Source organism: Penicillium waksmanii, assembly GCF_028829765.1.
Source record: "Penicillium waksmanii strain IBT 27052 chromosome Unknown utg000002l:1.0-3326099.0:1.0-3328782.0, whole genome shotgun sequence".
NCBI lineage: Eukaryota > Fungi > Ascomycota > Eurotiomycetes > Eurotiales > Aspergillaceae > Penicillium > Penicillium waksmanii.
Window position 1 is genome coordinate 2085627 of NW_026643249.1, and position 27861 is coordinate 2113487.

General features: G+C 50.8%; 10 protein-coding genes across 10 annotated transcripts; 6 read left to right on the forward strand and 4 right to left on the reverse strand.

The window, feature by feature from the left end:
* Nucleotides 1-2864: 2864 nt before the first annotated feature.
* On the forward strand, nt 2865-4996 carry N7481_002468 (uncharacterized protein; the record flags this gene model as incomplete). The annotated part of the gene is made up of 6 exons (XM_057261687.1): nt 2865-3262; nt 3363-3491; nt 3633-4148; nt 4221-4343; nt 4414-4460; nt 4524-4996. 6 exons carry the CDS (start codon nt 2865-2867, stop codon nt 4994-4996), a joined length of 1686 nt encoding a protein of 561 aa, XP_057126619.1.
* An 821-nt stretch (nt 4997-5817) lies between these two features.
* Nucleotides 5818-8582, reverse strand: N7481_002469 (uncharacterized protein; the record flags this gene model as incomplete). The annotated part of the gene is made up of 4 exons (XM_057261688.1): nt 5818-6136; nt 6200-6324; nt 6779-7943; nt 8074-8582. 4 exons carry the CDS (start codon nt 8580-8582, stop codon nt 5818-5820), a joined length of 2118 nt encoding a protein of 705 aa, XP_057126620.1.
* Nucleotides 8583-9011: 429 nt separating this feature from the next.
* Nucleotides 9012-9495, reverse strand: N7481_002470 (purine and uridine phosphorylase; the record flags this gene model as incomplete). Its single annotated transcript, XM_057261689.1, has 2 exons — nt 9012-9350; nt 9442-9495. 2 exons carry the CDS (start codon nt 9493-9495, stop codon nt 9012-9014), a joined length of 393 nt encoding a protein of 130 aa, XP_057126621.1.
* Nucleotides 9496-10438: 943 nt separating this feature from the next.
* On the forward strand, nt 10439-10783 carry N7481_002471 (uncharacterized protein; the record flags this gene model as incomplete). The annotated part of the gene is made up of 1 exon (XM_057261690.1): nt 10439-10783. The coding sequence occupies one exon, from the start codon at nt 10439-10441 to the stop codon at nt 10781-10783; it is 345 nt and encodes a 114-aa protein (XP_057126622.1).
* A 52-nt stretch (nt 10784-10835) lies between these two features.
* N7481_002472 (uncharacterized protein) lies at nt 10836-11117 on the forward strand (the record flags this gene model as incomplete). The annotated part of the gene is made up of 1 exon (XM_057261691.1): nt 10836-11117. The coding sequence occupies one exon, from the start codon at nt 10836-10838 to the stop codon at nt 11115-11117; it is 282 nt and encodes a 93-aa protein (XP_057126623.1).
* A 1599-nt stretch (nt 11118-12716) lies between these two features.
* N7481_002473 (uncharacterized protein) lies at nt 12717-13118 on the forward strand (the record flags this gene model as incomplete). The annotated part of the gene is made up of 1 exon (XM_057261692.1): nt 12717-13118. One exon carries the CDS (start codon nt 12717-12719, stop codon nt 13116-13118), a length of 402 nt encoding a protein of 133 aa, XP_057126624.1.
* Nucleotides 13119-13478: 360 nt separating this feature from the next.
* Nucleotides 13479-13986, forward strand: N7481_002474 (uncharacterized protein; the record flags this gene model as incomplete). Its single annotated transcript, XM_057261693.1, has 2 exons — nt 13479-13556; nt 13648-13986. The coding sequence occupies 2 exons, from the start codon at nt 13479-13481 to the stop codon at nt 13984-13986; spliced, it is 417 nt and encodes a 138-aa protein (XP_057126625.1).
* A 359-nt stretch (nt 13987-14345) lies between these two features.
* On the reverse strand, nt 14346-17435 carry N7481_002475 (uncharacterized protein; the record flags this gene model as incomplete). Its single annotated transcript, XM_057261694.1, has 8 exons — nt 14346-15060; nt 15145-15231; nt 15311-15318; nt 15442-15522; nt 15565-15710; nt 15762-15934; nt 16089-16737; nt 16802-17435. The coding sequence occupies 8 exons, from the start codon at nt 17433-17435 to the stop codon at nt 14346-14348; spliced, it is 2493 nt and encodes an 830-aa protein (XP_057126626.1).
* A 1145-nt stretch (nt 17436-18580) lies between these two features.
* N7481_002476 (formin-mediated actin nucleation enhancer) lies at nt 18581-21763 on the reverse strand (the record flags this gene model as incomplete). Its single annotated transcript, XM_057261695.1, has 3 exons — nt 18581-20326; nt 20397-21500; nt 21602-21763. The coding sequence occupies 3 exons, from the start codon at nt 21761-21763 to the stop codon at nt 18581-18583; spliced, it is 3012 nt and encodes a 1003-aa protein (XP_057126627.1).
* Nucleotides 21764-23290: 1527 nt separating this feature from the next.
* Nucleotides 23291-27023, forward strand: N7481_002477 (putative PAB1 binding protein (Pbp1); the record flags this gene model as incomplete). Its single annotated transcript, XM_057261696.1, has 3 exons — nt 23291-23445; nt 23783-23969; nt 24051-27023. The coding sequence occupies 3 exons, from the start codon at nt 23291-23293 to the stop codon at nt 27021-27023; spliced, it is 3315 nt and encodes a 1104-aa protein (XP_057126628.1).
* Between the last annotated feature and the right edge of the window lie 838 nt (nt 27024-27861).

The window sequence follows — 27861 nt, forward strand, 5'->3', positions numbered from 1 at the left end:
TTCCGATATAGGCGTTGCGCGGTCTACAATATACAAAACAATTGAACGCTTTCAACAACAACACAACACAAAATCAAGGCCTCGCTCAGGTACCCCTAGGACATTTGACCTCTCAACATTTAAATATACTGTTCTTTTAGCGCGTCGAGAGCCCTGGAAAAGCCTCAGTGAGCTTAGTGCTACGATACCCGGTCATCCATCTCGATCAACAATTAAGCGATTCCTTCGCCATAAAAGTCTTCGGAGATTTAGGGCGCGCCGTTGTATACCTATTTCAGGGGTAGTTGCTCGAAAGCGAAAGAAATTTTGTCGAACTTGGCGCCGTGAGGCCCTTAATTCCCGCCTCGAAGACTTCATCTTTTCTGACGAATGCAGCGTCCAACGTATTCCGAATTTAAACGGCCAATATGTTACACGTCTTGAAGGAGAAGCATATCGGCGGGGACTTGTGCTTGTTAAGCCTCATGTAAAGGATATTAGTCAAATGGTTTGGGCTGGTATCTGGCTTGGGGGGCGTACAAATCTTGTGATCATGGAGCGTGACTTTTCAGAGAATCAAAATGGGGGCTATACAACCCAATCATACATTGATGTCTTAGAAAAAGATTTTATTCAACACTACGAACCAGGAATTATCTTTCAGCAAGATAACGCCAAAATCCATCGTTCGTATAGGGCGCAAGAGTGGTTTGAACGTCACGGTATTGAGGTGTTAGATTGGCCTGCACATTCGCCCGATCTAAGCCCTATTGAACCCGTGTGGCGTATGCTCAAACGCAAATTATATGAGCTATATCCTAATCTTTTGAATTGTGGCACCTCTGATGCTGATTGGGAGCTATTCAAAAAGGCGATAATTGAGGCGTGGGATGCCCTAGATCAAAATAAAATTGATAGCTTAATTAGATCGACGCATGCGCGTGTACTTGCTTGCCAGCGAGCCCTAGGCTTTTATACGCGTTTCTAGACAATGAAAATTCATAAATATATTAAATATTGATTAATTTAAAATATATCAAAATTTGGTGATAATATCTAATATATTGCTTAAGATATATATATTTGAATGTGGTGGTAATGATATGGCAGAATTGCCTAATTCGGCGGTGTAGCCAGACTTCTGGCCTAGGTCTTTAGGTAGCTTTCTCTCCTTACAGAAAAGGCACTAGTACTTCTAAAGGCTTAATCCCTGTTGAATACCAGCCACTTCTGCAGTCAGTATTATGATCAATTAACGAGTAAAAAGAACCGAGTCATAGCTAAAACAAGGTGGCGGTTTGATTGAACTGATTGATAGCCAGTGAAACGACCCTCGGCGGTAAATAACCCGTGAACGGTTATCAGGTACCAATATAGTTTCCGATCGACTAGGATCATTTAGATGCCGTGTTCATGCCGCCGTACGACATCTGCGTAACCTTAACTCTACGAATGGGTGGCCATGCCGGGAGATGTGCTTCAGCGGTCTTCAATGGCAGGTTCTGACAGGTTGACCCACCCCTCCACATGGTCCTTGCTCCATGAGGTTATCAAGACCACGCGGGGGAGCTAGGGGGCAAAGGAATCTGGCCCAACATTTCGAGGAGTATTTTACTCGAAAGAGTATACTCGTAGCAACAACAGCAATCCCACGGAATGACCCGGATTATGCCAATACGTCTAAAAGGAGAATATTCAGCATGACGCAAAATGGCCCCCACTAAGATGAAAGAGGAAACCGGCTTTCGTTGGCCAGCTCTGCCCTAGGTTCCAACAATACCATCCATACGGGGGTAGGTGCGGGACAACTGGAACGGAATAGTACAAAAAAACCGAAATCTCAATCCTTGGACGCTTGGCCCTTGGCGGGCGCACGGTAGAGGCTTGCTACGATCGAATCAGATAGGGGTAAGGGAGAATTATGGAGTCAGCCTCCTAACGCCTCTCACGCCCGGTTATCCTCGAGGTGTCCCTACCGCAGAAATGTAACGCAATCGGAGGCCCCGAGCGAAAAGAGATTCGTGTTCGAAAGTAGATTAGCGTTACTGGATCCGGGGTCTTGGCTACCCGAAGAGTGGATTCCACCCAATCAGAAGGTAAGCTTATCGTGGGAAACGTGGCTGAGACGGCATCCCGTGGGCTTGGGACTCAACGCTAGTCTACTTTAGGAAGGGGCAATTTGAACCCCACCGTCCCACGGTACTGCGGTACTGCAGTACCACAAATAACAGAGAGCAGAAAGCAGGAAGCAGCAGAGCACACCCAGAGCAGAGTGCAGCCGCCTCCCATTCATTACATACAGTACGGAGAGAACGGAGTACCTCAGCACTTTCTTTCTCTCTCGCTTCTCGACTTATTCCCTTTTAAACCTCTGGCCAACCCGCACTTTTTCGACTTCTTTTTTTTCTTCTTCTTCTTCGTCTTCTTCTTCTCTGCGCTCCTACTTCGTCTCAGCTGTTCACTCAACTGTTTCGCTCGGATACTGTTACTACACCCCACATCTGACTAGCTCTTCTTACTCTTCTTCTCTTCTCCTCTGGATCTTCCCCTCGCCTCTCGACAAGGAATGGCCACGGTAGAACTGCACCATATCCAGTTTGTTTCCGCCAAAATATTCTAGAATCGCGCATCGGATCACCCGTCGCCCAGTTTCAAATCGGATTGACCCTGTTGCGACACCTCAACCCCTCTGCGCCAATCTCCCAACCCATCGCATCCCATCCCATTCCAACCGGACCGGATCTCAGTACCAGCTCAACCCATGCGCCAACCCACCGTTTCCTAACCAAATCCCTCGATTTCACAGGCACCCTTTGCCTGTCTCTCCCTCGCGCCATTCTCCGTATAACCCATAGTACAGAACCCTCGCGCCAACACCCACCAAAATGGCTATACTGAGCAGCAAAGACAAGGAAGGCGGCTCAACCACTGGTGTCCTAGACCCCGTGGGCCTGAAGTCTGACCCGCACCATGACGTGCAGGAGGGTCTGATGGCCGATAATGCCGATAACCTCCAGCGTCATCTAGACAATCGTCAAATCCAACTGATTGCCATTGGCGGAGCTGTTGGTACAGCTCTGTTCGTGAGCATCGGCACGGGTCTATACCATGGTGGCCCGGGCTCGCTCTTCTTGGCCTTCACAACCCAATGTATTTTCCTCGCAATGGTCAACAACTGCCTCGCAGAAATGAGTACTGCCTATCCCGTCAGTGGTGGCTTTATTCGTCTCGCTGGTAAATGGGTCGATGAGGCCCTCGGTTTTATGGTTGGCTGGAACTTCTTGTTCGTGGTTCCATTTCACTCCTTTACATTTTTTATCATGCCGTTTTGCATTGATCTTGCTCGAAGACCACCCCTAAACTAACCTGACCTCCGTATTTAGTTTCTATGAAGCTCTTCTGATCCCCTTCGAGATCTCTGCTTTCACCCTTGTTTTGTCCTTTTGGAGTGACAAAGTAACTGAACCTGGCCCCGTCGCGGGTATTGTCGCGGCAATCATTATTTGCTATGGGTAAGACAATTATCTCAATCACTACTTGATTGACTCCCAGCCATCGCGCCCTTGCGTTACCATCCCCACTGCGGCCCCGCTCCGACCCCCATCCCCGCCGCGCATCAAAAATGTGTAGTTTATACTAACCTCGTGTACTAGTTCTTTGAACATGCTAGCCGTGAAAGCCTACGGAGAAGCAGAATTCTGGCTCTCGGGCGGCAAAGTAATCCTCATCTTCTCCCTGTTCTTCTTCACCTTCATCACGATGGTGGGTGGAAACCCGGATCATGACGCATACGGTTTCCGGTACTGGAATAATCCCGGCTCCTTCATGGAGTACTTGAATACCGGCAGCCTAGGTCGATTTGAGGGCTATCTCGGGTCATTGTGGTCTGCCTGTTTCGCCGTCGTCGGACCCGAGTATATCTCCATGGTCGCGGCTGAGGCGAAACGCCCACGCATTTATATCAAGAATGCCTTCAAGACGGTGTACATTCGATTCGGCCTTTTCTTCATGGGCGGTGCTCTGGCCGTCGGCATTGTCTGCTCTTCCCGAGATCCCGCCCTTGTTGCCGTGGCTTCTGGTGAAAAGTCCGATTCTTCCGCGTCTGCGTCGCCTTATGTTATTGGCATGACAAACATGGGAATTAAGATCTTCCCATCGATCGTTAACGCGTGAGTATAATCCAGACAAGCAGAAATCGGGCGAGGAAAAGGATTTGTGGGCCAAATGCTAACGCGTCGCAGTCTGCTATTGACTTCCATCTTCTCCGCCGGAAACACATACTTCTACTGCGCAATCCGTACCCTGTACAGTCTGGCGTTAGAAGGCCGCGCCCCCCCGCGTCCTCACCCACACTACTCGCAATGGTGTGCCAATCTACTGCTTCGGCGTGGTTATGATCTTCCCCCTGCTCTCCTTTCTTCAAGTCTCAAACAGCTCCGCCATTGTCATCACTTGGTTCGCTAATCTGGTCACCGCTGGTGGTACGTTCTCCCCCCGTTCCTCCGACCCTGCACCCCTGTAACTCACCCCGCTAACGTTCTTAGGCCTAATTAACTATATCACTATTTGCATCACTTATATCTTCTTCCATCGTGCCTGCAAGGCGCAAAACCTTGACCGCCGTCAGTTCTCGTATTATGCCTGGCTGCAGCCCGGATGCGCATATATCGGACTTGTCTGGATGGTGATCGTTACTATCCTTTACGGATATCCATCCTACAAGCCGTGGGACGTGCAGACCTTCTGGTCTGACTACACTATGCAAATTGTCATCCCACCGCTATTCCTCATCTGGAAGCTCCTCAAGAAGACCAAGTTCATCAAGGCTCACGAGGCCGATCTTGTCTGGGAGCGGCCCCTTATCGATGCCTACGAGGCAAGTTTTGTTGATCTACCTGTCGGTTTCTGGAGGGAGGTCCTTCAACTGGTCGGGATTGGACGGGTCAAGGGAGGAAACGATAAACGTCGTTATTCGACCGCTGCACCGAATGGTTCTTCGACTGGTGTGGATGTTTAATTCAGACACTCCTAACTCTAGTAGCGGTGTTTCGCTTCAACTTTCATGCGACTATGTCGGTGATTGCAAATATATTTTAGCCATGTCTAGGTAATGGCTGATTGCTTTTTTGTGATCGCTGTCCAATGCTTTGCACTTGTGTGGTTGCCTGCTTGGTCTTGCAGGTGATATTGAACATCATATAGACCCTCATCATACCCAATTCATGACTTGATTATTTATTCTTCACAAAGTTCAATTGATTCCTCCATGACAAAAGTAGCTCCTACTCTTCTCTCGACCGGTGTTTTGCACCCGACTTTCTCCTGCTATGGATGTGGTTTATGAGAATCACCACTGTGGTTTCGGCTCGCCGAATGCTTGGCGAATGTGTGCATCGCTGCGTACTACCTAAAGCAGAAACTGTTAGGTCCAGGAATGAATATCTCCAACGTGGACTTTGAGGCAGGTTCGGTTCGGGCCAACCTTGGAACTCCAAATTCAAGGGGGTAAGCAGCTTGAACTTGTTGGAAGACACGACGAAAGTAGTGTCTGTTCCGAGGAGTCGTCAATAGGCTCCCTACTACCTGCCGAGGATGGACTTCATCGGTTAATCGAGCAAAGAAAAATGAAACAGAACAAATCTGCTGCATAGGTTCCGAAGGGTAGGACCCCTCCCTGGGAGCTTCTTGGTATGACATTTTGCTAAATGTCTAGCAACTGAACGAGGCATTCAATGGAGCAGGGTGATAAATGGTAAAATTTGAAAATTCATTAACTAAAAATTGGTATAATCAGGAGAGGATTCTAGTATCTATCCTCCTCTCCGGTGGTATCTATCATTATTTCTTTATCTTCGTAATGTCGATGTAGACGTGTCCGAGGGGTCCCTCGCCGGAGCTCCATCCTCCGTACTCGACTCTATACCCATCACTGGGGTCGATGGTCTCAACAAGGTTGATGTGTTCTCCACCGCGATTCTCCCAGTGGATCTCGCAGATTTTGCCATCGTCGTGAAAAAGATCAAGACGACCCTCACTGCCGCGGCGGCCACGGCCAGCTGCGTTGATCTCACCGATTCCACCAGCCGGGATGGTGATCTCGTCGACTTCCTCTTCGGTAAGCGACTTGCGGCGGCCGTTGGGGTCCCAGAATTCACCGCTGTTGGATAGGATATCAGTATCACGTATCAGCAACACCTACACCAGGAAGGGCCGGATTTACTCTTCGATGACAGTGTTCTGGACAGTAACTGCACCGTCCTTGAGGTGGTCCCGGATGTGGAACGACACCCATTGAGAATTGTGTTTATCCATGATCGTGATGTGGTTTGTTTGATATGATGTTTCCTGAAGAACTCAGTAGAGATGAGAAACCCGAGTTCACAAAGGAAGAGACCCCGGATTTATATACACAACACTCAACCTGAAATGCGGGGTGGGCACAATCAAAGTATGGTGACTCGTAGACGTAATCTACCTGCGGGTGTTGTGGTCATAATGCGTGCGATTGCCTGATCTCATTGGCCCACCGTGGGCCGATCCACGGAAAGGGCCCAATTTGGCATTCCAAGGTTTGCGGGGGAGGACTGATCGACTCTACTATTCGCTTCGTGTGCTGGCTAGGATTCTCCTATTAGCCAATCCTATCATGCGGGGCTTTCGCAATCGACTTCTTACTCGCGGATCGTTCGGGTCAGCAATGTAGTTACAAAGGGAACATGTCACGCGGGCCTCCCTGGATTGGGAAAATGATGGGCCGATGAGACGGGCGTTATATTGACTTTCTTGATTGGCTGCCTACAGACCAGTGTCGCAGGAAGGCCTTCGTAGAGGCCGCTGCTGTTGTGGCTGCATAGTCATGCCATTCTTTGTTCTTATGGCTATCTGCATAGTCGCAGACCCCCTTGATAATCACGCAAGGCATCGTCTCCCAGACACCCGACCCTTCCATCTCGAATGCTATCACATTTGCCTCTTTGGCGATTCTGTCTCGCTCTTCTGCGGATTTTAAAACCGTGTCACCGGATCCCATCAATCCAAAGTGGAGGGAGGGCCTGTTTCTCTCGTTCTGACGCAGTCGACCTATCAATCTGTGCTCCCCGCATTTGAGATCTTGGCATGTAGACTGCATCGCCAGATTGAAAACACTGGTTGTGCACATGTTACAGCTGGCCAACTGAAGTTTGTGAACATATTCTGCGTCGAATAGTCTGTCTCGTAGGTGACCTGGATAGAAATCCCCAGAGGGGTTCGACGTAGCACGGTCCAATTCATCCAGATATTTAGCGAGGTCCTGTTGTAGACTCACTCGCTGCATATTAAGTTCCAGTCGAGCCATGAGAGATGAGATCTCCTGATTGGGTCGACCAGGCTGATCATCAATGGTAACTTTCGGTCGGAAGCCGTCGGGATACCGTCTTCCGAAATCATACTGCACGATACCTTTGCTAATGACAACATCCCCAAGAAGTATCTCCTTCTTAGTCCCAGGGAATGGCACACCTCCACAAACACCAACAATGAGAGCGAGATTGATATTCGGAAAACTCATCGAGCATGCTGCAGCAACATTTGCAGCCGTGGCTTTTCCCATCCGCGGTTGGTGCTCTAGAACAACATTGTGGTTTCCAATTAAACCAGTGGAGTAGGATTTAGGATCTTTCGCTTGTTTTCCGTACTGGTATATCCCTTCGGTGTCCCAATGTCTATCGAAGATACTTTGTATTGCGTTTGCTTCTGTTGGGAGAGCACATATAATGACGATGTGGAAGTCGTCGCGGCTCTGCGGCCTGGTGGGAAGATTTTTCAAGACCACATCAAGCTGGGCATGGATTTCACGCCTATATTCGATATAAGATACCGATGAATGGCCCAGTGAGTCATACAGGCGTCTTCTTTCAGCTTCTTCTACTGTGTCTTTATGGGACCACTTCTCCTCAATGACGTCACTCGCGCTGATTGAGCACCTGTTGAAATCTAGTTTCGCTGAATTGCTTGGAGATTCTGCCAAGTGAAAGCTGGCTCTATCAATAAGCAAATCATGCATAGGACTGAATGTTTTGGAAGCGAAGAATTTGCAGACTCCGGTATCAGTACTGGGAGGGAGGCCGCAGCTCATCAACTTGGTCCCAGGTCCAATGATCTCCTCTGACTAAATCTTGTTCCAAAGGACGGACAATATTCTCATAATAAACATTGATAAACTCTTGGTTCGAGAGAAGAGCGTTCGAGTCGAGGGTATCGAAGCGCGAGAAAGGCGCTCGATCAATGCAAAATTTGACCGCGCGAATGAGCCCAGAATCCAGAGTGAAGTGTTTCTGAAATTCCTTTAGAAGGTACCGTGCGAGATAGAATGGTTGACCCTTCTTAGATGTGAACATGGAGTGTTTTTTGATATCGGAAAGATCTTCACCCAGTTCCAATTCAATGAGAATGATCCCAAGAGCCAGGATCGTAGGAAATGGGTGAATCTTGTACGTTCCAGGTGTGGCGCCCGCTTCGTTTCCAGACTTTCCAAATCTCGTCGCAACGAATAATTTGTCGAATATTGAATGCGACTGGTCATTTTCGATTCTGCAATAGAGATAGATGTCGTTGATTGACATACAACCTTGCAGCCAAGGTCCTTCCTTCGAATAAATGCAAAATGCATCGAGCCAATGTCACCCCCATCACTCGTTTGGTGGTATAGGTTGGCTTGACTGTGGTCAAAAGCTCGCTCAGACTCATTTCCACAGATACTTCTCCCTCCATCATGATTTCCAGCGGTTGGGCAGATTGGTGATCATTCCACAGTTTATGCTCCCCATCCATCGTCAGATATAGGCAAGCACTTCTAGACTGGTCGTCATGGTCTATTAGACAGGCCGGTGCTGTATTCTTGAAAGTTCTGAGTGAGAATATTTTTAGTCAAGATGCACCTGGTTTAACTACATGTAGGGGCTCGATGCGACTTACCCAGAAGTACTGGTGCATATCCTGCATTCTTGTCTTATATCAGGTCCATTCAAGAGCATAAAGAAGTCATCATTGATTTAGTTCCTAGATGCCCATCGAGGGTCCAAGCAGAAATTCGCCTCGAAACAAAGGCCCAGTCGTCCATCGTGGTTGTGCGCGTCAGATGCACAGGGCCAGTTTTGGTGAAGAATTTCATAAAGCGCACGCGACGAGTAGGGAACACTTTCCTCTTTACTAAAGATGAGTTCGAGACTTGGCGGTTCTGGTGCTTCGGTTTCGGAGGGCTCTGAATCCGAATCATCGTACATTTCATCCACTATGGAATTCCAGCGTTTGATGCGGGTGATCACCTCCTTGAGCTGGCCCGTTTCTCCACCTAGCAGTGCCTTTAGTTCAAGATCTCTTGTATCGCAGCGCTGAATTAGGTGATGAAAAATTTGAAGGATGGGGTGTGGGCGAAGGAGCAAATTTTGGATAATTTCGGGGGGGGGGATGGCCCTTCATCACCGGCACCCCAAACTCCTCGAAGAAGTGAGAACCCGCCGGTGTGACAAGATGCATCTTTTTTCAATAACTCCAAATACTGTTTGGACATATTCAGCGGAAAGAAGTTCGTTCAATGATGTCGCGATCCGTTGTAAGGCGACTTGGAAAGGTTTACGATGAACCAACGCCTGAACAACACCCGGCGACTTGATTTCAGCATGAAAGAAGCCAAGGCAAGTTTTAACTTCCGATAAAGGTTCCGCGATGTCGGCTGGTTCAGATTGATCACCTCTATAAGTGCTGCTGCGGCATCTGGCAGCACGGCTTGGTGAGTGGGGTCCATTTCTGGACGCAAATCACCCTCTCATTCCGAACCTCAATTCAAATTTAGTGGCCGGTAAAAGGATGTGCACAGGTCTTCAAGTGTGCTACAAAATATCAAAAGCGTTCAGGCGCAGAAGGGCTGAGATGAAGGAGAACCTGGAGACGAGAGTTTTTCCTTGGCAATGTCAGCTGTGCATGAGCCCCGCAGGCTTCGAGGTGAGGCTTATTGCCTAGGAATGAGGGGTGGATGTCGATTGCACCTTCGTCGGGTTTCAGAGCCACGAGAGCATATTCGGTTAAATAATGATGTTGGCATTGAGGCTGCAAATCACTACCATCTGTATCTAGATTCTAAACCATCTGTCACCCTCCTCTGATACGCCGACGATGTCTATAGCAGCTCAGGCCAAAAAGGGGCAGCGGATTTGTTCGAGGAATGGCGAGAGAAATCTACACTCAATCCTACAGAGCTGGAACACGCCGAAAACCAACTCTTCTGGTTCAACCTATGGACGTCCAACAACCATGTGCTTGAATCCCCTCGTGCATCGATGGATTGGAGGTTACGAAATGCCTCTTTGTTACAATCAACAATGGATGACCTCTTAGACGACTTGAATACGAGCCTCATTGGTAACTCTACATCTCCTCGCGCACATTTCTTATACTCATAAACGACCCAGATGCGCAAAATATGCCTCGCCAAACAGAACAATCCTCGAACGAAGATTCAACCGTTGCGTCAAATGTTGAGGACACACTCGACCAGCTATTCCGTTTTTCTCGAGCCGTTCGTCGCTCGGGCATGCTTCACCGCCACGTGAAAATCGCGAATCATACCGAATATGGGCCTGACGGGGTAAATTTGACCTCAGAGTTTCATACGGCGATCAGCAGAATCATTGATCACTACTTGAAAGGATGTACCGCTAGCCAGGAGCTTCGGAGCGCTTGGTGGACACGATATGCCAAACCAAAGGAATTCTTTTTACCTCAAATCGCAGAAAAGGAATCGGTCCGCGACAATACAAGTCCCTGAACAAATGCCGTCTAACGCGAGATCAACTTTCGCGCCGAGCTTCAGCGTCATAATGCCCGTGACAACGGTAGGGCAGAAAGAGAAGCCTGTCAAGTTTCAACCTTGCCTAGATTTGCGGCGCTCATTGATGACAGCGACGACAACGCAAATCGATCAAGTCCCACTGGATCTCTCGATTCAGTCAACAATAGCTGCGCCACAATTCGAGATTTCGGTTGAGGAACTGAAGCTTCCACGACCACCTGATGTCCCGTTTGGTCCAAAAGAGTGGGAGTGTCCTTATTGCTTGGTGGTTTGTCCTGTCAAAGAATTTGAGCCGGATAACTGGAAGTAAGTCCACATCACGACTACTCAATATGACATGAGAATCTACCCCCCTCTGCCCTGCGGAGTTCATGCCCGCTCCTTTGTTAATATCACTAACCCGTCGCAATAGGAAACACATTTTGGCAGACATCATGCCCTACATCTGTCTCTTGGAATCTTGTTCAATGGAGACTACGCTCTTCAATTCAAAAAAGGACTGGCTGAAGCACATGAAGAATGGTCATAAATTAGAGAGCTGGTCATGTTTGGATCATGTTACAAAATTATCATTTCCAAGAAGCCCTGAATTTTTCCAACTTATGTACGCAACAGAAAGCTTTAGAGTTCAAGGGACCAAAGAAAACAAAATCGCTAAAGTGGTATCGGTTCTTAATTTGAAGATGTAATCAAGTCCAGGAAAATTGCCAACAATAGTACTGCGAGCGTGACACACCGTTAAGGCAACGCCAATGAAGAACCCACAGAAACCCCACAGGGAAAAACGTAGGTAAGTTGTTTTGTCGCTTTGTCTGATGTGCAGGAATCCACTATATAATTCCACAGAGGTCCATTGGGGTCCATCTTCTCAGGATGGATTATAGGATTTTCTGAGGGTACTGTAAATCATATACTGTAACAAAGCAGCACATTCATTCACACCCCTCATCTTTTAAGGCTAGCTCAATAATAAATATGTGCTAATGCCTTGGCAGTGAGGCCAGAAAAGAGATTCTAAGTGTGTATTGGTCAAGGCGATTTCGAGAATGACTGTACACTCCTCTGAGGCGGGCTACATTTATTATTTGCGTCACGTTGTGAGAAGCTATCAGACTGGCATTGCGTTGAAGGGCAAACAAGAAAATTACACTTTTCGACTCCGGCTTGCATACTGATAAGCCAACATGAAATCCTGATTTCCAAACTTCCCCGTCGCCAATATGAGCAGCAAGAAAGCTACATTGACACCCTTGGGGACTGGCTTCATCATGCGAAATTCGATTTCATGGAATAATTTGAAGCAGCTTCAGAAGTTCTAAGACAAGGATATGCGCTGGATCTGCCAGAAGTCGAATCTGAGGGTGGCTCAAAAGTTGGAATCGACATTGACACCCATCTAAAGTCACCTAGATGGAGGCTCGATTGCTACAGACACTTTCTGTCGTCCGTTTATGACAGGGGTGATGACGATACCGAAAGAAAACGAATCGCTTCGGTCATCCAACAGATCAACAAGCTGCTAAATTATGCAGCTGCTTTTCTCGGAAGCGGAAGCTCAGACGCAGTCTTTTACTTGGAATTCGACCGATCCCATGTTGCAGGCAAGTATCCAAATGCTGATAGAGCGATAGTGGACCGTCTTGGGCTTGCGATAAACCGGCGTCGCTCAGTGATACGATATTGTCAGCGCCAACGAGACGAGCTCGACGAAAGTCTCAATCAGGCCACTGGTGACGATGAAGATGCGGAAATTCTGAACAACGGTCATGAAGACGAAAGCAAACTTCCGTCGCCAAGCGGTCTCTCTGGGACCACGGCGAGTGTAAGAGGAGGGGCTTCTTATCCCCTTCCAAGGTTTCCAATGGACGGGACCCCTTTCGAATGCAGATTTTGCTTTTCTGTCATTTCCATGCCGAATCGGCTGTCATGGGCTCGCCATGTCCTCGGTGATCTCATGCCATACCTTTGTCTCTACCCGAATTGTCCAGCACCAAATCAACTGTATGAGAGTCGAAGGGATTGGTTTGATCACTTGCGGACTCAGCATTCCGTATCTGGACACTATTATGGATATACAGACTGTCCACTCTACCGAGAGTCTGTTCGATCTGGAAAGGTGTTTGAGAGACACCTAGGCCACCATATGGAAGAACTAGCATTCTTTGCACTGCCGACCTCGGAAAAGGCGAACGAGGAAGACGCGAGTGATGATCAGGAAGACACTAGTGAGGATCGAGAAGATATGAGTGATGAAATTAATCACGAAGGTCGCGAATCACCTACTTTGAATCTTTATAGTTTAGTCGGATAATATTTTCGGCCGATGATAAGACTCATGAAACAGTCTAGATACTAGTACAAGTCCGCCCAGATTACTCCGTATATTAGAAAGGGGATTCAAGTTATCTGTAAGGTCATTAATTCCCATAAAATTAGCAATGGCAGTGCCAATAGTATATCCCCCTTGCGGTCACGGGATTGATAATGTTGATGCCTGGATTCAGCCCCCAAGCTGGAAGAGGGCACCGGTCCGAGCACCGCCACCATACTTCACCCTTCACATCTGACCTCACCTATATAGTATCCCCTCTCTACCTTTCATCGATAAAGCAACCCCAATCCGCATAAGCCATCAACAAGGAACCAAAAAGAAGCAAGAAAAAGAATCAATATGAGCTCCAAACAAACCGACCCAGTCCCCGCCTACGAAGATCTCTTCGAGCAAAGGCCCCAAAACAAAAGAACAGGCGTATGTCACCCAGAAAGCCTCGCCCACTCTGTGGCATCCAAGCTAGACCTTGGATCTAGTAAACTGTAGTGTCTAACAAAATAACTACCAGTACTCGCACATCCCACCCACGGACCCAGAAGCCGACCTAGAAAACCAGGCTCACACTACCCACGAGTACGAGCATGATTTGCCCGCACAGGCACAGGTACAGGCACAGGCTCCAGCATCTGGATCATCTGCTACTCGTACTGCCGGGCAACAGCCACCGCGGGAACACTTCCACTGCGAGACATGTGATCTGCAGCTTGAGAGACGTGAGAAGAGAGAGTCCGAACGTCAGCATTGCAAGACTGTCTCACAGACATTTATCTTTTTGGGACTTCTGATAACTCTTATGTTGATTATTATTATTCCTACTGTTGCTTCTATGAAGAAGAGGCGTTACTAGAGTTGGAATAGTGGGGGTTTGGGGATATCAGGTTGGGTTCAAGTTTCAGTGTGGTACTAGTTAGTTCTAGCCATGGAGTTTGCAATAGTATGCCTAGGTGGGTGAAGGTTGTTGATGATGTTGGCTTTGGGTCTAGGGGGGTGAGTTTGAATGTAAATAGTACTAGCACTACTACTGTGGACTGGAGTTGATCGGAGTATTGGTACTCGTATGCTCCTTTTGTGAAAATACGAAACATGTCTTTTGTATATATCCATCTAGCGGAAGCTCTAGCTTGTGATACATGACCGGTGATACAGAACGAGAACAGGGTATATCGGGACGTGGCAAATTTTTGTTTACTTCCTTCCCGGTCCCCTTTACTTCTCCTCGCGCATCTTCCGGAAGAAGTCCATCACACCAGTGAACACCACGAGCAGGATACCACCACCGGGTCCGAGACGCAGCACCTTGGGGATGAAGCCCTTGTACAGCGCACCGAAGCCCTCCTCCTTCATGACGGTGCCAATGGCAGGCCAGGCCCAGTTGTACTTGGGAATTTGACCAGGAACCTTGGTGGTGTTTTGGATGCGGGACTTGACGACATCCATGGGGGTGTTGAGGATTGTACCAGCGATACCACCAATGGAACCGGCAATCAGGTCGTTACGGGTCTGCTGGCTCTTGTTACCGGGCTCGGGCTTGGGCATTTGCGCGCGGACCTGGAAGATACAACCGAAGTAACCGGCGTTCCACAGGATGTGGCGCCACAGGGTGGACTCCAGACCGTTGTACATGGCCAGAGGGCCCTCCTGCTGGACGATCTTCTTGACGACATCCAACATGCCGTTGTACTTGCCTGCAGAGGCCTTGTCTTGCAGACGGATCTTGACCAGCTCGAAGGGAACAACGACGAAGGCCTCAGTGGCACCGGCTGTAGCGCCAGTCAGGATGGCCAGGGACTGGGTCTGCTGGGTCACGCCGAATGCGCCGCGGTAGAAGGTACCCCAGCTGTCGTTAGCGGCGAACTTGGTCGCACGCTTGGGAGCCTCCATCAGGATGGGGGCAGAGATACCGCGGTACAGGCGCGAGAAACTGTTGTGGGTCTTGGTCAGTCTCGGAGCAAATGCCGATGGCCATTGCCATTGCCTGGGAACTCGGGTATTCGTCAACACTCACCCTTCCTGCTTGATGATCTTGCGGAAGCAGTCGAACATGCCATTGTAGTGCTCGGCGCCGGGAACGGGAGTACCGCTCTGAAGTTGACTATAGGGGAGGAGAAAGTTAGTCACTGCGGAGTGATTCGGGTGACGCTCCCGAGGGCGGATGAGTGGGTGGCGCTTACACTCGAGTCTTGACGACGTCCAATGGGTACCTGCAATAATATGTGGTTAAAATTGATTGTTCAGTTTTTCATTGATCGGATATCGCTCCGGAAGAATGGTTGTGACGAAGGAAACGGAGGTTGGAGCGTACATCAACAAGATCTGGTCGTGCGGGGAGATTGATTAGCCACTGCGTGCGCGCTTCGCGGGCGGTTGGAGTCTTGGGGGTGGACTCAAAACGAGTTACACGAGCAATTGGAATACTGTGACATACCTCAGAGACACCGGCCACCGCACCGGCGGCGAATTGGTAGATGAAGGGGAGGGGCTTCTGTTGTGTGTCGGACATGATGGCGATGGACCTGATGAGGGAGTTCAGCGATAGACTGGGCAAGATCGGACAGGGATAAGAGTCGAAGGCTGAGAGAAAAGAGAAAAACACCAATTCTAAGCAAGGGCGGAATGACTTACCAAATGCAGGATGAGGAGGGGAGAGGGAAAAGAGGAGAGGAGATGGAGAAGATGGAGATGGGGCAGATGGGGAGAGAAGGTGGAGTGGAGTAATCCGGTGTGACGGTCGGCCAAATTCGGCGATATTCCGTACGGCAAGTGCCAGTGCGAGTGCGCAGACGGAAGGCGCGACTCTAACTGAGAGGAGCTCACCGCAGGGCAGGAACGAATTGCCGCTACTGCCCACTTTTTGGTGTATTACTCAGCCCCCGTGGGGTCGGGGAAAAAGGAAATGCCCTGATGTTTGCATTTGCATCTACATTCATCCACACCTAAACATACACATACACATAAAACACAACCACCCACACCACTGCCATCACTTTGCTAACTCGCACTGTCTGGGCTCCCCCCGTCGGCTGCTCCTTCGCCACTGTTGTCGCTGCCGATCCCGTCGCCGTACAACTTGCACCACATACATATTCTTGCGGACAGCATCCCCCACCCACCGTATCTGCACAGCGGAACCACCCCTGCGCACATTTCCCTGAGCGCGAACCCGAGTTCCCTGTAGCCACCGGAACCACAATGGTCTCGCCGTTCGAGGTGAAGGTGGTGGATTGAGTTGTCGGGCATGAGGTCGTATCACAATTCCTTCCTGTTTGACAGCAACCGCCATGGTAAACAGCGGAGCAGGCGTAGAACCCCGTGGGACACATATCCGTCCGTCCGGTCGTTGTATGGGTGCCAGTCGTTGTCGTTGATATGATCGGGCGTCCTGGTGCACCCAAAGTATCTGTTCCCGTGCCAGTGGAGGTTGACTTGGCTGTAGATGCAGTGGATGTAGTAGATGCGGTCGATGCAGTGGACGCAGTGGATGTGGTGGATGTAGTCTCCGTCGATCCAGAGTTGGTATTCTGCGGTCGAGTCGAATAGGTAATTGTAGAAGTTGTCACAGTGTTACCGTCTGTCACTGTAACTACCGAGGTATATGCACCTTCTTCAAGTTAGCATTCCACTTATGATTCCGATCGAATCTCATTGAGGATCGGTTTACTCACATCCACCCTCCACACACGCGAACCCCGGAATACAGCACCCCCCACCCAAAGCCTTCGAACAAGCCGTATACCCACTCTGACAGGACCCAATTCTCCCGGAGCAGCTCTGTCCTTTGGGGCAACACCCCACAGTCCCATGGCCCGTATCATGAATCACTTCACACGTATCGCCAGTTCCGCAGCAACGATCAGACCGATTGATACTCAAACACGCATTTGTCCCAGTCGGACACTTAAAATCCCGTCCAAAAAGGTTGCGCAGGTCAAAGCCAGGGTCTGCGACGCCAGAGAAAGAAGGTGTGAGTGGATGTGAACGAGCGAGGACCTGGCCTTCGGCTGGTGAGAAACCAGCCTCCTCTTCCCTGTCCTGATCCAAAGACCTACTCTCCACTTCCGCATTAGAGGAAAGATTCCCAGTAGTACTGTCCAAAGCCTGTTCGAATTGCCAGTATTCGAAGAAGAATTTCTCTCCTTCATCCTCGCTCATCTTCCGAACGCCTTGGATGGGAGAGTCTGCAAATCGCGCTTCGATTTCTGCATGTCGGCGGAGAATGGTATCCTCGTCCGGGTTTGCATGGCTGAGCCTTAAACCGGATAAGAGCAATAGAAATGCTGATACATGTTGGAGATGCATGGGGGCGCTTCCAAAGAGTGATCGTGCGCTCGTGGTTTGCGGGGAGTAGTGTAGAAGCAAGAGCCCAGTGAATCCGATCAAATGCAGAAAATTTCAGGTGAATGTTTGGTCAGATCTGTGTAATCTTATTAGCACGAGCGCGTCAAGCAAACAACACTGGAGGAAAAGCGTCGTACAGAGATATGTCTATGTAGACCGACTCGGGTTAGCCGGGTTGGAGATGAGGCTGAGAAACACGATGTTGTGGATTCGTGTGGGTCGGATTGGGGAATCGTCGATCATTAAGCTCATAAAATTCGTAATACAAATGGATTCAGGGTCCAGGATTATCTGATGATTAAAAAAGGGACAGGCGCGAGGTGGGTTTTAAGGTGTGGAAATTGGATGGCTGGGAGTGAGACCCTTTGTTACGCAACCAGTTCGTCGTCGTCGAGGGTCGAGACCTTGGCATTAATTTCATGTTGAAACAACTTGAACAGAACATCTGCTTCAAAACAAAATCAATAATTAATTTGCATTATCCTACTTAGAACATAGCTTGAGTGCACACTGGCAATTTTATACTTCACGAAAGCGTTCAGGCAGAGGGATATATGACCAGCCATTGCCAATTGGTATACTAGTATCTGTTTGTAAAGAGAATCTCTTGTCTAGTACATTTATCACTATGATAAGAACTACTAAAAAATCACGGGAGGTCCTAGAAAATCGCTGGATATTGAAGATCGAATAAAAGGGGGTATGAAGGCTGGCATCGCATTAAGCATTGAAAGGCAAATGTAAAAACTACCTATTAACCCACGGGCCAACTCCACGCGCAATGTGAACAAGATATTCTTGAAACAAACCACAGTCGTGGCAGGGTATCGTCAATAAGTGACATGAATGCAGGGCAAAAACAACGCATGGTGATGGGGGGTGTGTGGTGATGATGGCGAGGGGCGAATAATGGGGGGGGGGGGGGTAAACAAATCCAAAACAGTGGTATAACATGGGGATCGCCACAGGTATAGACGCGAGATGCGAAATCAAATCCATCGCCAAAGAATGCACAAAATCGTCAGAAATGAAATTGGGGAGTGTGATGTGGTTTAGGGTAGGGTAGGGTAGGGTAGGGTGTTGGGGAGAAGGGAGGAAAAGGAAAATTAAGACTCGGGCGCTTTCTCCGCACTCGAATCATCGGGATTATCTCCTTCCTTCTTCTCTTCTTCTGTCGGTGTTTCATCTTTGGGTGCTGCCTCCTCGCCACCACCTGCTTCTTCTTCGACCGCGGCTTCTCCGGAGACCTCGTTCTCGCCTTCGGTTTTTTGCTCTCCTGCTGCTGCTTGTGCTGCTGCGGCTTCGGCTTCGGCTTTCTCCATCTCCGCGTTGCGGGCTTGTTGTCTGTCCCAGACTTCCTTGCGAATGCGGTCGTCTTTAGCGTTACGCAGACGCTCGGCCTCTTCAACGCCACCGCTCTTCTTGAGCTTATCCTCCTGCACGAAAGCACCGAGCTCCTTCTGGAAGAGATTGGCACGGCGATTCTCGAGTTCCTTCTTGCGGGCCTTCTCCGCGCGCTCGATGGCCTCGATTCGGCTTTCGTGATTGGGCTGGAGCGCGCGCACCTCGCCGAGAACACCGTCCTTGGCTTTCACCGGATCAACTGTGGGGTCAATCCCAAGGGTACGCGAGGTAGCGCGCAATGTGACAGCACCGTTGACCTTCTCCTGCGCTTGTTCCTTGGTGGCTTGTTCGACCAGGGCGAAAGTTTGCGCCGCCTTTTCGAGATCGTCTTGCAGGTCCGCTGCGAGGTCTTCTTGCATTGTGAGTTGGTCTCGCTCCTCGCAGACGAGTTGCAATTCCTTCTCCCAGATCTTGGTCCAGATGGGCTTCTCACGTCCCAGGAAGTCTTGCATCTTCTTGATTTCCTTCGTCACATTGCTGATGTCGCGGCTGACGCCCTCCAGTTGTCGTGGCAATGGGCGAACACCGCGTTGTACCACGTCCTTGCGCAGATCTTCAACCAGATCTTGGAGGTCGTCGACGCGTGAGACAAGACGCTCGGATTCACCAGCCAACTCCTTTTTGCCGGTTCCAACACGTGCTCGGCCGGCGTCGCCCTCGTAGCTTGTAACGGCGACGTCCTCCGCGGCAGTCTTGACCAGGCTTGCCTTGGTGCGAAGGTCAGTCATCGAGCCAGTGATGTCGGATTGGAAGTTGGTGAAAGTTTGCCTGACGACAGCTAAGTCACGGCGCAGGCTTTGAAGTTCACCGATAGGAATACCAGTTCCTGAAGTCAAGGCGATCTTGCTACCGACGCCAGGGGCAGATGATGACGAGGGCGTTGCTGCGAGGCGAGCCATTTCCTTTGCGGCCTCCAGTTGACGATCTGAGAGACGTTGAATGACGGTTCCCTGACCACTGAGCGCCTCTTTTACGCTTTCCACCAGAGTCCGCACGTTTCCAAAACTATCATCAAAGTGCTTCTTCACTTCATCAAGGTTATCCACATTCAACACGAGAACCGAACGGTCCTTGACATCGCCCAAATCTTCCAGCTCATGGCGAATTCCGGAAACTGGATCTTGTATGTAGATTTCAGGAAGGTCCATGCCGTTGTTGTGGACATTCCATGCAAATTTCTCGATGAATGCCAATTGCAGTCGCCCGATGGTCAGTTCTGCGATGCCTTCTAGCAGAACATACTTCTTGATCTTGCTCTTGTACTGCAGGAACAGGGTCAGTTCTTTCCCTGGGGACGGTTGGTCGACAGCGAGCTGAGGGATCGGAGGAGGCGTGGCAATGTCAACTGGTTCAATTCGATCTTTCTTTGGCGTTTCCGGGGCTGTCTCGCGAACGGGAGAGGAGCTACTCTTCTCGGGGTCAAAGGCATCATCGAGAGAGGGGCCAGTCTTAGGTGGTTGTGGGAAATAAGGGGGGGGTCAAATCAGCAATAGGGCTCGTTGGTAGCTCCTTTTCGACAGGTGGTGGCTTATTTTCTGCGGGTGCAGGTGTGGGTGCGGGGGAAGGCTCCGCGGTTTCAGTGGAAGCCTTCGGAGATTCCTCCTGTACCGCCCGGGGGATGTTTGCAGCAGCCTGGGCCTGTCCTCCTTTGGTGACGTCTTGGGAGCCTTTCGTGGATCGCTGGCGCGAGTGTTGGTAGGGACCTCGGAGGCGCACGGCGTTGAGCGATTCGCGCACATCACGTCCTCGGTTGGGGACTGGTGAGTTTTGTGAGGGGATAACAGGCACACCGTTTGACGAGGTACCCAAGTGTTTCTGTATCTGGTAGGCAGAGAAACGACGCGAGGCGCGCCGCTCTAGCTCACCACTTCTCTGTAAAGCGCCAAGCGCATCGTCCTGCTTCGGCGGAGGCGGCGGGGCAGGGAAGTCTGGCGGCGCTGCCGATGGAGTCGCCCGGGGGGTCGGTTCGTTATCTGACGTCGCTTGGGAGAGCAACTGCTGGGTTTCCTTGCGCGAGGCATCTCGCTCTGAGTAGCTTGAACCAGATGGCCCTGGTGAGGTGCCCTGTTGGGCGGGAGAGTCCTCCAACGAACCATTGCTTCCGTATCGACGCGCCGAGCGCTTGGGAGATGGCACGCTACCCGGAGGTAGTATTGAGGCGGCGGTTTCATCGTAGAGCTGTCCGATATTTGTCTTCTCGCTAGACAGGCTTCCGGCACTCGCTTGCCGCCCGGGCATCCCACTTCGACCCTCTTCCTTCTGCTGTCGAGACCGTAGGCGCGCTTGCTTCTTCTTCAGGCCGTGGAGGAGGTTTATGATGATATCGCGAATTTGGGGGAGGTATCGGTCGAGGCTCTGCGGGGATGCATCCTGGCTGAGAGTGTCTTCGAGTATTGTGCGCAGTACGTCGGGCACAGGACCCAAGTCCGAGGTCTCGACACCGATCGCATTGAACGCGCGACAGGCGAGGTTGAATTCATAGCCGAGGCGCACGTAAACATCTGACACATCTGTTTCCGAGGCGGCTTTTCGAGACCACTGTGTCAAGGTTTCGAGGAGTTGTTTGGTTGCCACTAGGAGGTGCGTCACGCTCTTTTCGATTTGGGAAATCTGTTTATCGGGCTGTGCGAGGGTGCGATGAGGCGGCCTCGGTCAGCGAACAGTTACAAGATACTCGGACATGTTGACGAGGAAGTGAGAAGATGGGATCAAATAGCACCTACCACTGTTTTGGTGGATTGGGAGCGGCCAGAGGCCGACGAACTGCGACCTGACGCTGAGGCCATGGAGGAGGTGTCGGTGCTGCCGGAAACCGAGAGGTGTTGAGGACGAGGAATAGGATCTTGGTCTCCGGAAGGATGAGACCAGGCGGGAGTCGACTGCATAGAACCGAGAACTGACACGAGAAGGGGGGGTGGTTGGTGGTTGGTGGTTGGTGGTGGTTGGCCCAGCCTCCGGATCTGCGTGTGCAGAGCGCAGCGGAGTGCAGGGTGCGCCCAGCCCGTAAGATACGGTTACATACCGTATAGGGCAGACTAAGCACTAAACACTAAGCAAAGGCCCTCAGCACTCCCGGGCCCTAAGGCCCTAGCCTAGGCTCACTCGACCTACAGCAGGCCTTCGTCGATCCACGGCACTAAGGCACCTTTTCCTTGGTCTGTACCACCACTTCAGCTGGCTGTGGCCGCGGCAGCTCCCGCGCTTATCCACTCAGGCTCACCTAAGGTTATGTATAGGAGTAGTTATAAGAAAGGCAGTACATATGGACCAAAATGAGTATTAGCCCTATACCTACCCATAGAGTATCCGTATAGTATTCTCTATTCTTAGCCTCCCAGTAGGGCATCTTTGGCTAATTAACTAGTCTCCTCTATTGGGCGTCACCGTAATCTGACCACACCAACCGGTCGCCCTAAGACTTTGCTTCTTTTTGACTTTTAACTAGGATGGTCATATAAGAATCGCACACAAGAGTCCTAGTCGCAGTCACAGACATGATCGACTGGACTCAAAATGAACGCGGGTCATCTAGCGTGCCCTAATGCAGGACAATTCCATACATCTTGCCCTATCCCTGTGTATACCTACGGTGCCCCTATGTATGTGTATATGTATGGAGTAACTATGGAGTATGGAGTTAGGCGTACAGAGTATGCACTCTCATCTCTTTTATTGAATTGTGGGTCAAGCTAGGTTTGACAGACTACCATCTCCATTTCTGTGTGCAAATAAAAAACAAACACAGAGTATACATGTATGTAAATGGACCTGTCCATGAGATGTTCGGATAATAATCAATCATATCCCACTGCATACGTCAGTACAGTAGCATGTATTGTACTGGCAATACGGTCATCCGGGGTTGCGCCCCCACCAAAGTAGAAGTAGAAGAAAGAATAAATAGTAGAAGAAGGTCGATCTTTATAGATAGTATTTAATTCATATGTGAGAATAAACAAAAAAGTAAACGTATTCAATACATCCATATATGTACATGTCCTTACTTTATACTCTGTCCATCACCATACCAACTAATGCCTGTGCATTGTCCGAGTCCAGGGTCGCACCGTATTGTATGTATCATGGTATTACCCGTACACATTCCCTCTTCCTTCTGCTCTCTCCTGCTCTCCTCCTTCCTTCCTCCCCGTGACTTCCATCAATTTCCAGTTTCTCCATTCCTTTTTTCCCCTCCTTCCAGTCTTTGTCTTCCTAACATCCTCTCGTCATTTACCACCCCTTCAGCCCCCTTATCTACCCCCAGTGCGTCGCGCATACCATCGTTTCCCCACCCCCATCCCCCCTTGTCCTGTTTGTGCAGGCGGTGTGTGGTGGTTCTGGTTGTGCCTCCTCGCGGCTTCCGCCGTGCTAAGTTCCACGACGCAAGCCTGCCCTGACTCCCGAGTCAATCAATGGCTTCCACTCTCAACTCGACGCCGGCTGCGAACAGCTCAGGCAATCCCAACAACCCCTCTCAGAACCCTGGAAGACCAACTCTCAGATCAAGCGCCAACTCCAAGGCAGACGGCCGCCGACAATCCGGCAGCCCTGGTGACGCTGGTCAACGGTACGTTCGACCACTTCCAACACGCCCTTTGCCCCCCTTATCTGTTCTCCCTTCCTCGCCCTCCACAAGCTTGACAATCACTTTGTCTGAGATCTTGTCCCCTGGGACGAATGCCCATGGGGTTTCCTGCCCCCCGCTCGTCCTTGTTGAATGAATAGGCACTCCGTGCACGTGCCCCTCGACCTCGCGATCTCTCTCGCATTGTGGGCTGGCATGGCATTGTGTGCCCCAGAGAACCAATTGCAGGCGTCGGATTTCATGGCAACCATTCATCTGCTTCTCTGGCTCCATCTTTACTTGTTGTACTCCGCTAACCGGGCCATGTACCTTCCTATAGACGCTCCAACTCCCACAAGGCCTGGTCTCAAGGGACGAACCCCATCACCCAACGCTCCTCACACGCCTCATCAAACGGAAACATGGCGCAGAAGCAGTCTGGTTCCCCTCGCCCGGGCCAGAAGGAATCCAACACTTTCGACAACCATGCGCATGACCGATTGGTTTTCTTGTTTGCCACTTTCATTGTAAGTTGAGCTCTGTGCAGTGCAGTTCAGATCAGTTCATCTTGCGCGCACGACTTGTTACTAACATACTACGTATTTCAGGGTCTGCCTACCACCATAACTACGAAGAATGGAGACAAATATACCGGCATTTTCTCGTCCTCAACTCTCGAGGCCAGCGATTCGTCCTTCCTTTTGAAGATGGTGCAGCGTGCCTCTCAGGAAAACCAGCCCAAGTCCAACGGCGTGAGCGATGTGACAACTCCGTATCTTGGTGCTACTCCGGAACACAGCATGGCCTTTGATGTGAAGGACATCGCAGACATTTCAGTCCCCAATGTATCACCGGCAGAGGTGTCGGCGAAAGAGACAAATGGTAAGCGCAAAGTCACAAGGCAATTCCGATCGATGATTGACATCTTCTCCTTAGGGGCAGCCAAATTCAGAACCGATGCTGATATCTCGGGTAACCTGGCCATGCGGGAGCGCACCTTGCAACGCTGGGAGCCCGCTGAACACGAAGTCGATATGTCTCTGGATAGCTCGATGGGACACACCGCTGGATGGGACCAGTTCGCAGCGAACGAGAAGCTCTTCGGCGCGAAGACTGACTACGACGAAAACATTTACACAACTTCGCTCGATCGCAGCTCTCCTGCTTATCGTCAACAGGCGGCCTCGGCAGCCAAGATTGCTGCGGAAATTGAGGGCGCCAGTGCCGACAATCCTCACATGCGTGAGGAGAGAGGTCAAGTCGCGCCCGACACCGGTGATCAGGATGAAGAGGATAAGTATAGTGGTGTTCGTCGTGAGAATAAGATCTTTCCTCCTCTCCTCTCTGGACAGCCAAACAAATACACCCCACCGGGGCGCCGACAAGCTGGAGCACCTCCAGCTGCTGCCCAGAAACCAGCTACTCCGGCCGCTTCGGCCGCTACTACTCCTCCTGCTACTGTTCAGCCCCCCGTCACCGAGAGTGCTCCAAAGGACCAAGTATCGACTCAATCATCTGCCAGCACTGGAACTGAGCAGAAGTCCACTTCTGCCAAGATTAGCTCCGACACCCCTGGCACCTCTGTGAAGCAGCGTACTGTTCCCGAGAATGTCACTGCTAATGTCGAGACCGAAGTGCTGGATCACTTCCGCCAGTTTGCCAACAGTGAGAAGATGAAAATGCAGGAACGCCGTCGCAACCAAGCCAGCTATGACCGAACTCTCAAGCTCAATGAGTTGATGAAGTTTTCCCAGAACTTCAAGCTGCACACCCCGGTTCCCAAGGACTTGGTTCCCATTCTAGCCAAGGATCGCACCAAGCAAGAATCCATTATCAATCGTGTATCCGAGGACAAGACCAGCCCGAAGATCTCTCCTCCAGCCGTCGCCGTCGAGCAGAAGCCACAAGCTGGACGAGGCGGCCCCACTGGAGCTGTGCCCCCAGCCGCTCCCGCAGATCGCCAAAATGCTTTCCCCCGGAACCGCCAAGTGTATGCCCCCACCGGTCCACATGCGGCTGGAAATGGAGCTGGAGGCCGATTCCCTCAGCAGCCCATGCAGCCCGGTCGTCCTAGTGCCGGTATGCTCAGCCATCGCTTAGCGGATAACCTTCAGCAGCGCAAGGGTGCAGGCATGGGCCCGGTTCCCACACCCCTACCAATTCAGGATGCTCGTGGCCCACCTACCGGTCCTGCAAATGAGCAGCCTCGAATCACTAGCCCTGTGAAGAGCCAGGCTCCCACATCTTCTCTCGCTTCCAAGTTCAATGTCCGCGCGATGGAATTTAAGCCCAATCCTGCGGCAAGCACCTTCACCCCGGGTGGCCCTCCGAGCGCCGCTCCTGCCGGTCCTGCGAGCAGCACCAACGCGGCTGCCGCCAGTCCTCGACCATTCTCGCGCAATCGATCGGCCTCTCGTGCGACAACTCCATCTGCATTCTTCGGCAACAAGAAACCTCTGCCCATCTCCGAAAGACCTTCCATCGATAACCAGTTCAATCCGATCAAACGCATGAAGAAGGAGAGCAGTGATAATGCGGAGAAATCCTACGCATTCAACGGGAGTATTCCCCCCCCTTACAAGACGCTCCCAACATGGGATCACCCAGACGCGAACCAGGACAAGACTTTTGACCAGATGTTCAAGCACCCCGGTGGCATCCAGTCAGTTTCGCCCCAAGGACGGTCTGCCTCGAACAATCCCCATCTGCCTCAACAACACCAAATGCCCTTCCACCCAGGTATGGCTCCTGCTTCGGGTCCCCCTAACGGACCCCACCTCCATCAAGGCCCACATGGCCCCGCGTCTGGCCACATGGACGATCAGCATCGCATGCAGATCTCCGCGTCGTCGTCCCAGGTCTTCCCGTCCCCTCGCATGCAGCAAAGCGGCATGGGATATCCATCCCCCATGGGCCCTCATGCCCAAATGGCATTTGGACAACCGGTGCCGGGATTCTACGGTGCCCCTCAGCCTGGCCACCTGCCCCGATACCAAGGTGGACCCCAATTCATGAACTCGGGCGTCGCTATGGGAGGAGCCCCAATGATGCAACAACCTTCTAACGGTCCCTACATGGGCGTTCCCCAGGGAATGTCGCCCTATAACCCACAGATGCCGATGTACTCACCTTCCCCAGGTCACGCTTACCCCCAGCATGCTCCTCCCCCACAGCCACACAGCGGTTATCCCAGCCCAAGCCGTGGCGCGCCCATGATGATGCATCAAAACTCGCAGTCCGGTCAACCTCCGCAGATGATGTTCATGCCGTCCGGTCAACCCGGCCAGCCAGGATATGGAGCTCAGCAACCCGGGCACAGTGAGTTCATCCTTCGCCCTATCTGGGTTCACGCGGCTTACCCAACCATCTCAGTGCCCTCAGGTCGTGGCGGTTACGCCCAGCAGCAACCTCACTTTTCCTCCAGTCCACACCAGCCGCATCATTTCCCTCCGAATCAGCACCGAACGCCCAGCAATGGATTTAACCAGGTGCCTCAGATGCCTCCTCAAATGGCCAACAATGCGGGTGCCAACGCTGCTGCTGGCTCCCACTCAGCGGAGCCAACGGACGAGGGCAAATGAATGACATGACTTGATGATGAGATTTGGGTTCCCCGTCTCACTGTTAGATATTCATTCCGTCATGTGATCTGAGGAACAACTATGTGGATCAAGGTTGGAATGTCTTGATCTCCATCCGCCCTCCCAGGTTTGGCGCACTACACTTAGGGATCGCGCAATGAGGAAATGCCACCGAGAAGCTTGGGATGTGAGTAGATATGCTTCCACCCTGCATACCTAGTGCTGACAACAAACTCGCAGATTCACCGAGTGAAATACATGTAGCAATGTCTCTTAACCATCATTCGCATTCGATTGGGACGCTTTGTGCAAGTGAAGCTCTTCTGAACTGTCTTCCAATTCAGCCGCCGCCTCTAGCGCTCCGCACCCCCAAGTTTATCGCACCTAGAAATTTCGTGCTACCTCAATCTGCCACATCGTGACAGGTGACGGTGATTTTCTATCAGTGTTGTTTTCTTTCCGGCTTTTTCTTTTCTTCTCGTTTTTCTCTTTCCACTTTCCCTTTCCCAACTGTTCATATTCAGCGTGATGGAATTTTCTCCGATGAGAATCATTGTGGTCCTCCTCTTTTGTTCTCCAATGTCTTCAAACGATTGGAATGTCGTGGCTGTGCTTTTGTGAGGGAGGTGAGAGAGTGTGGGATGGGATGAGAGTGAGCTGTATCGGGGCGAGGTCTGGTCACTTGAGGAACTACCGACTTCATGATAACTTGAAGTTTGGTGGTGATTGTCAGCAGTCCTGCGGGATCCAATGAATGATTATAAAAAATCTCCTTTTTGGGTAGAGCTGTAGCTGTAGCTGTAGCTGTAGCTGTAGTTTGCTTATACTCCTAGACTCT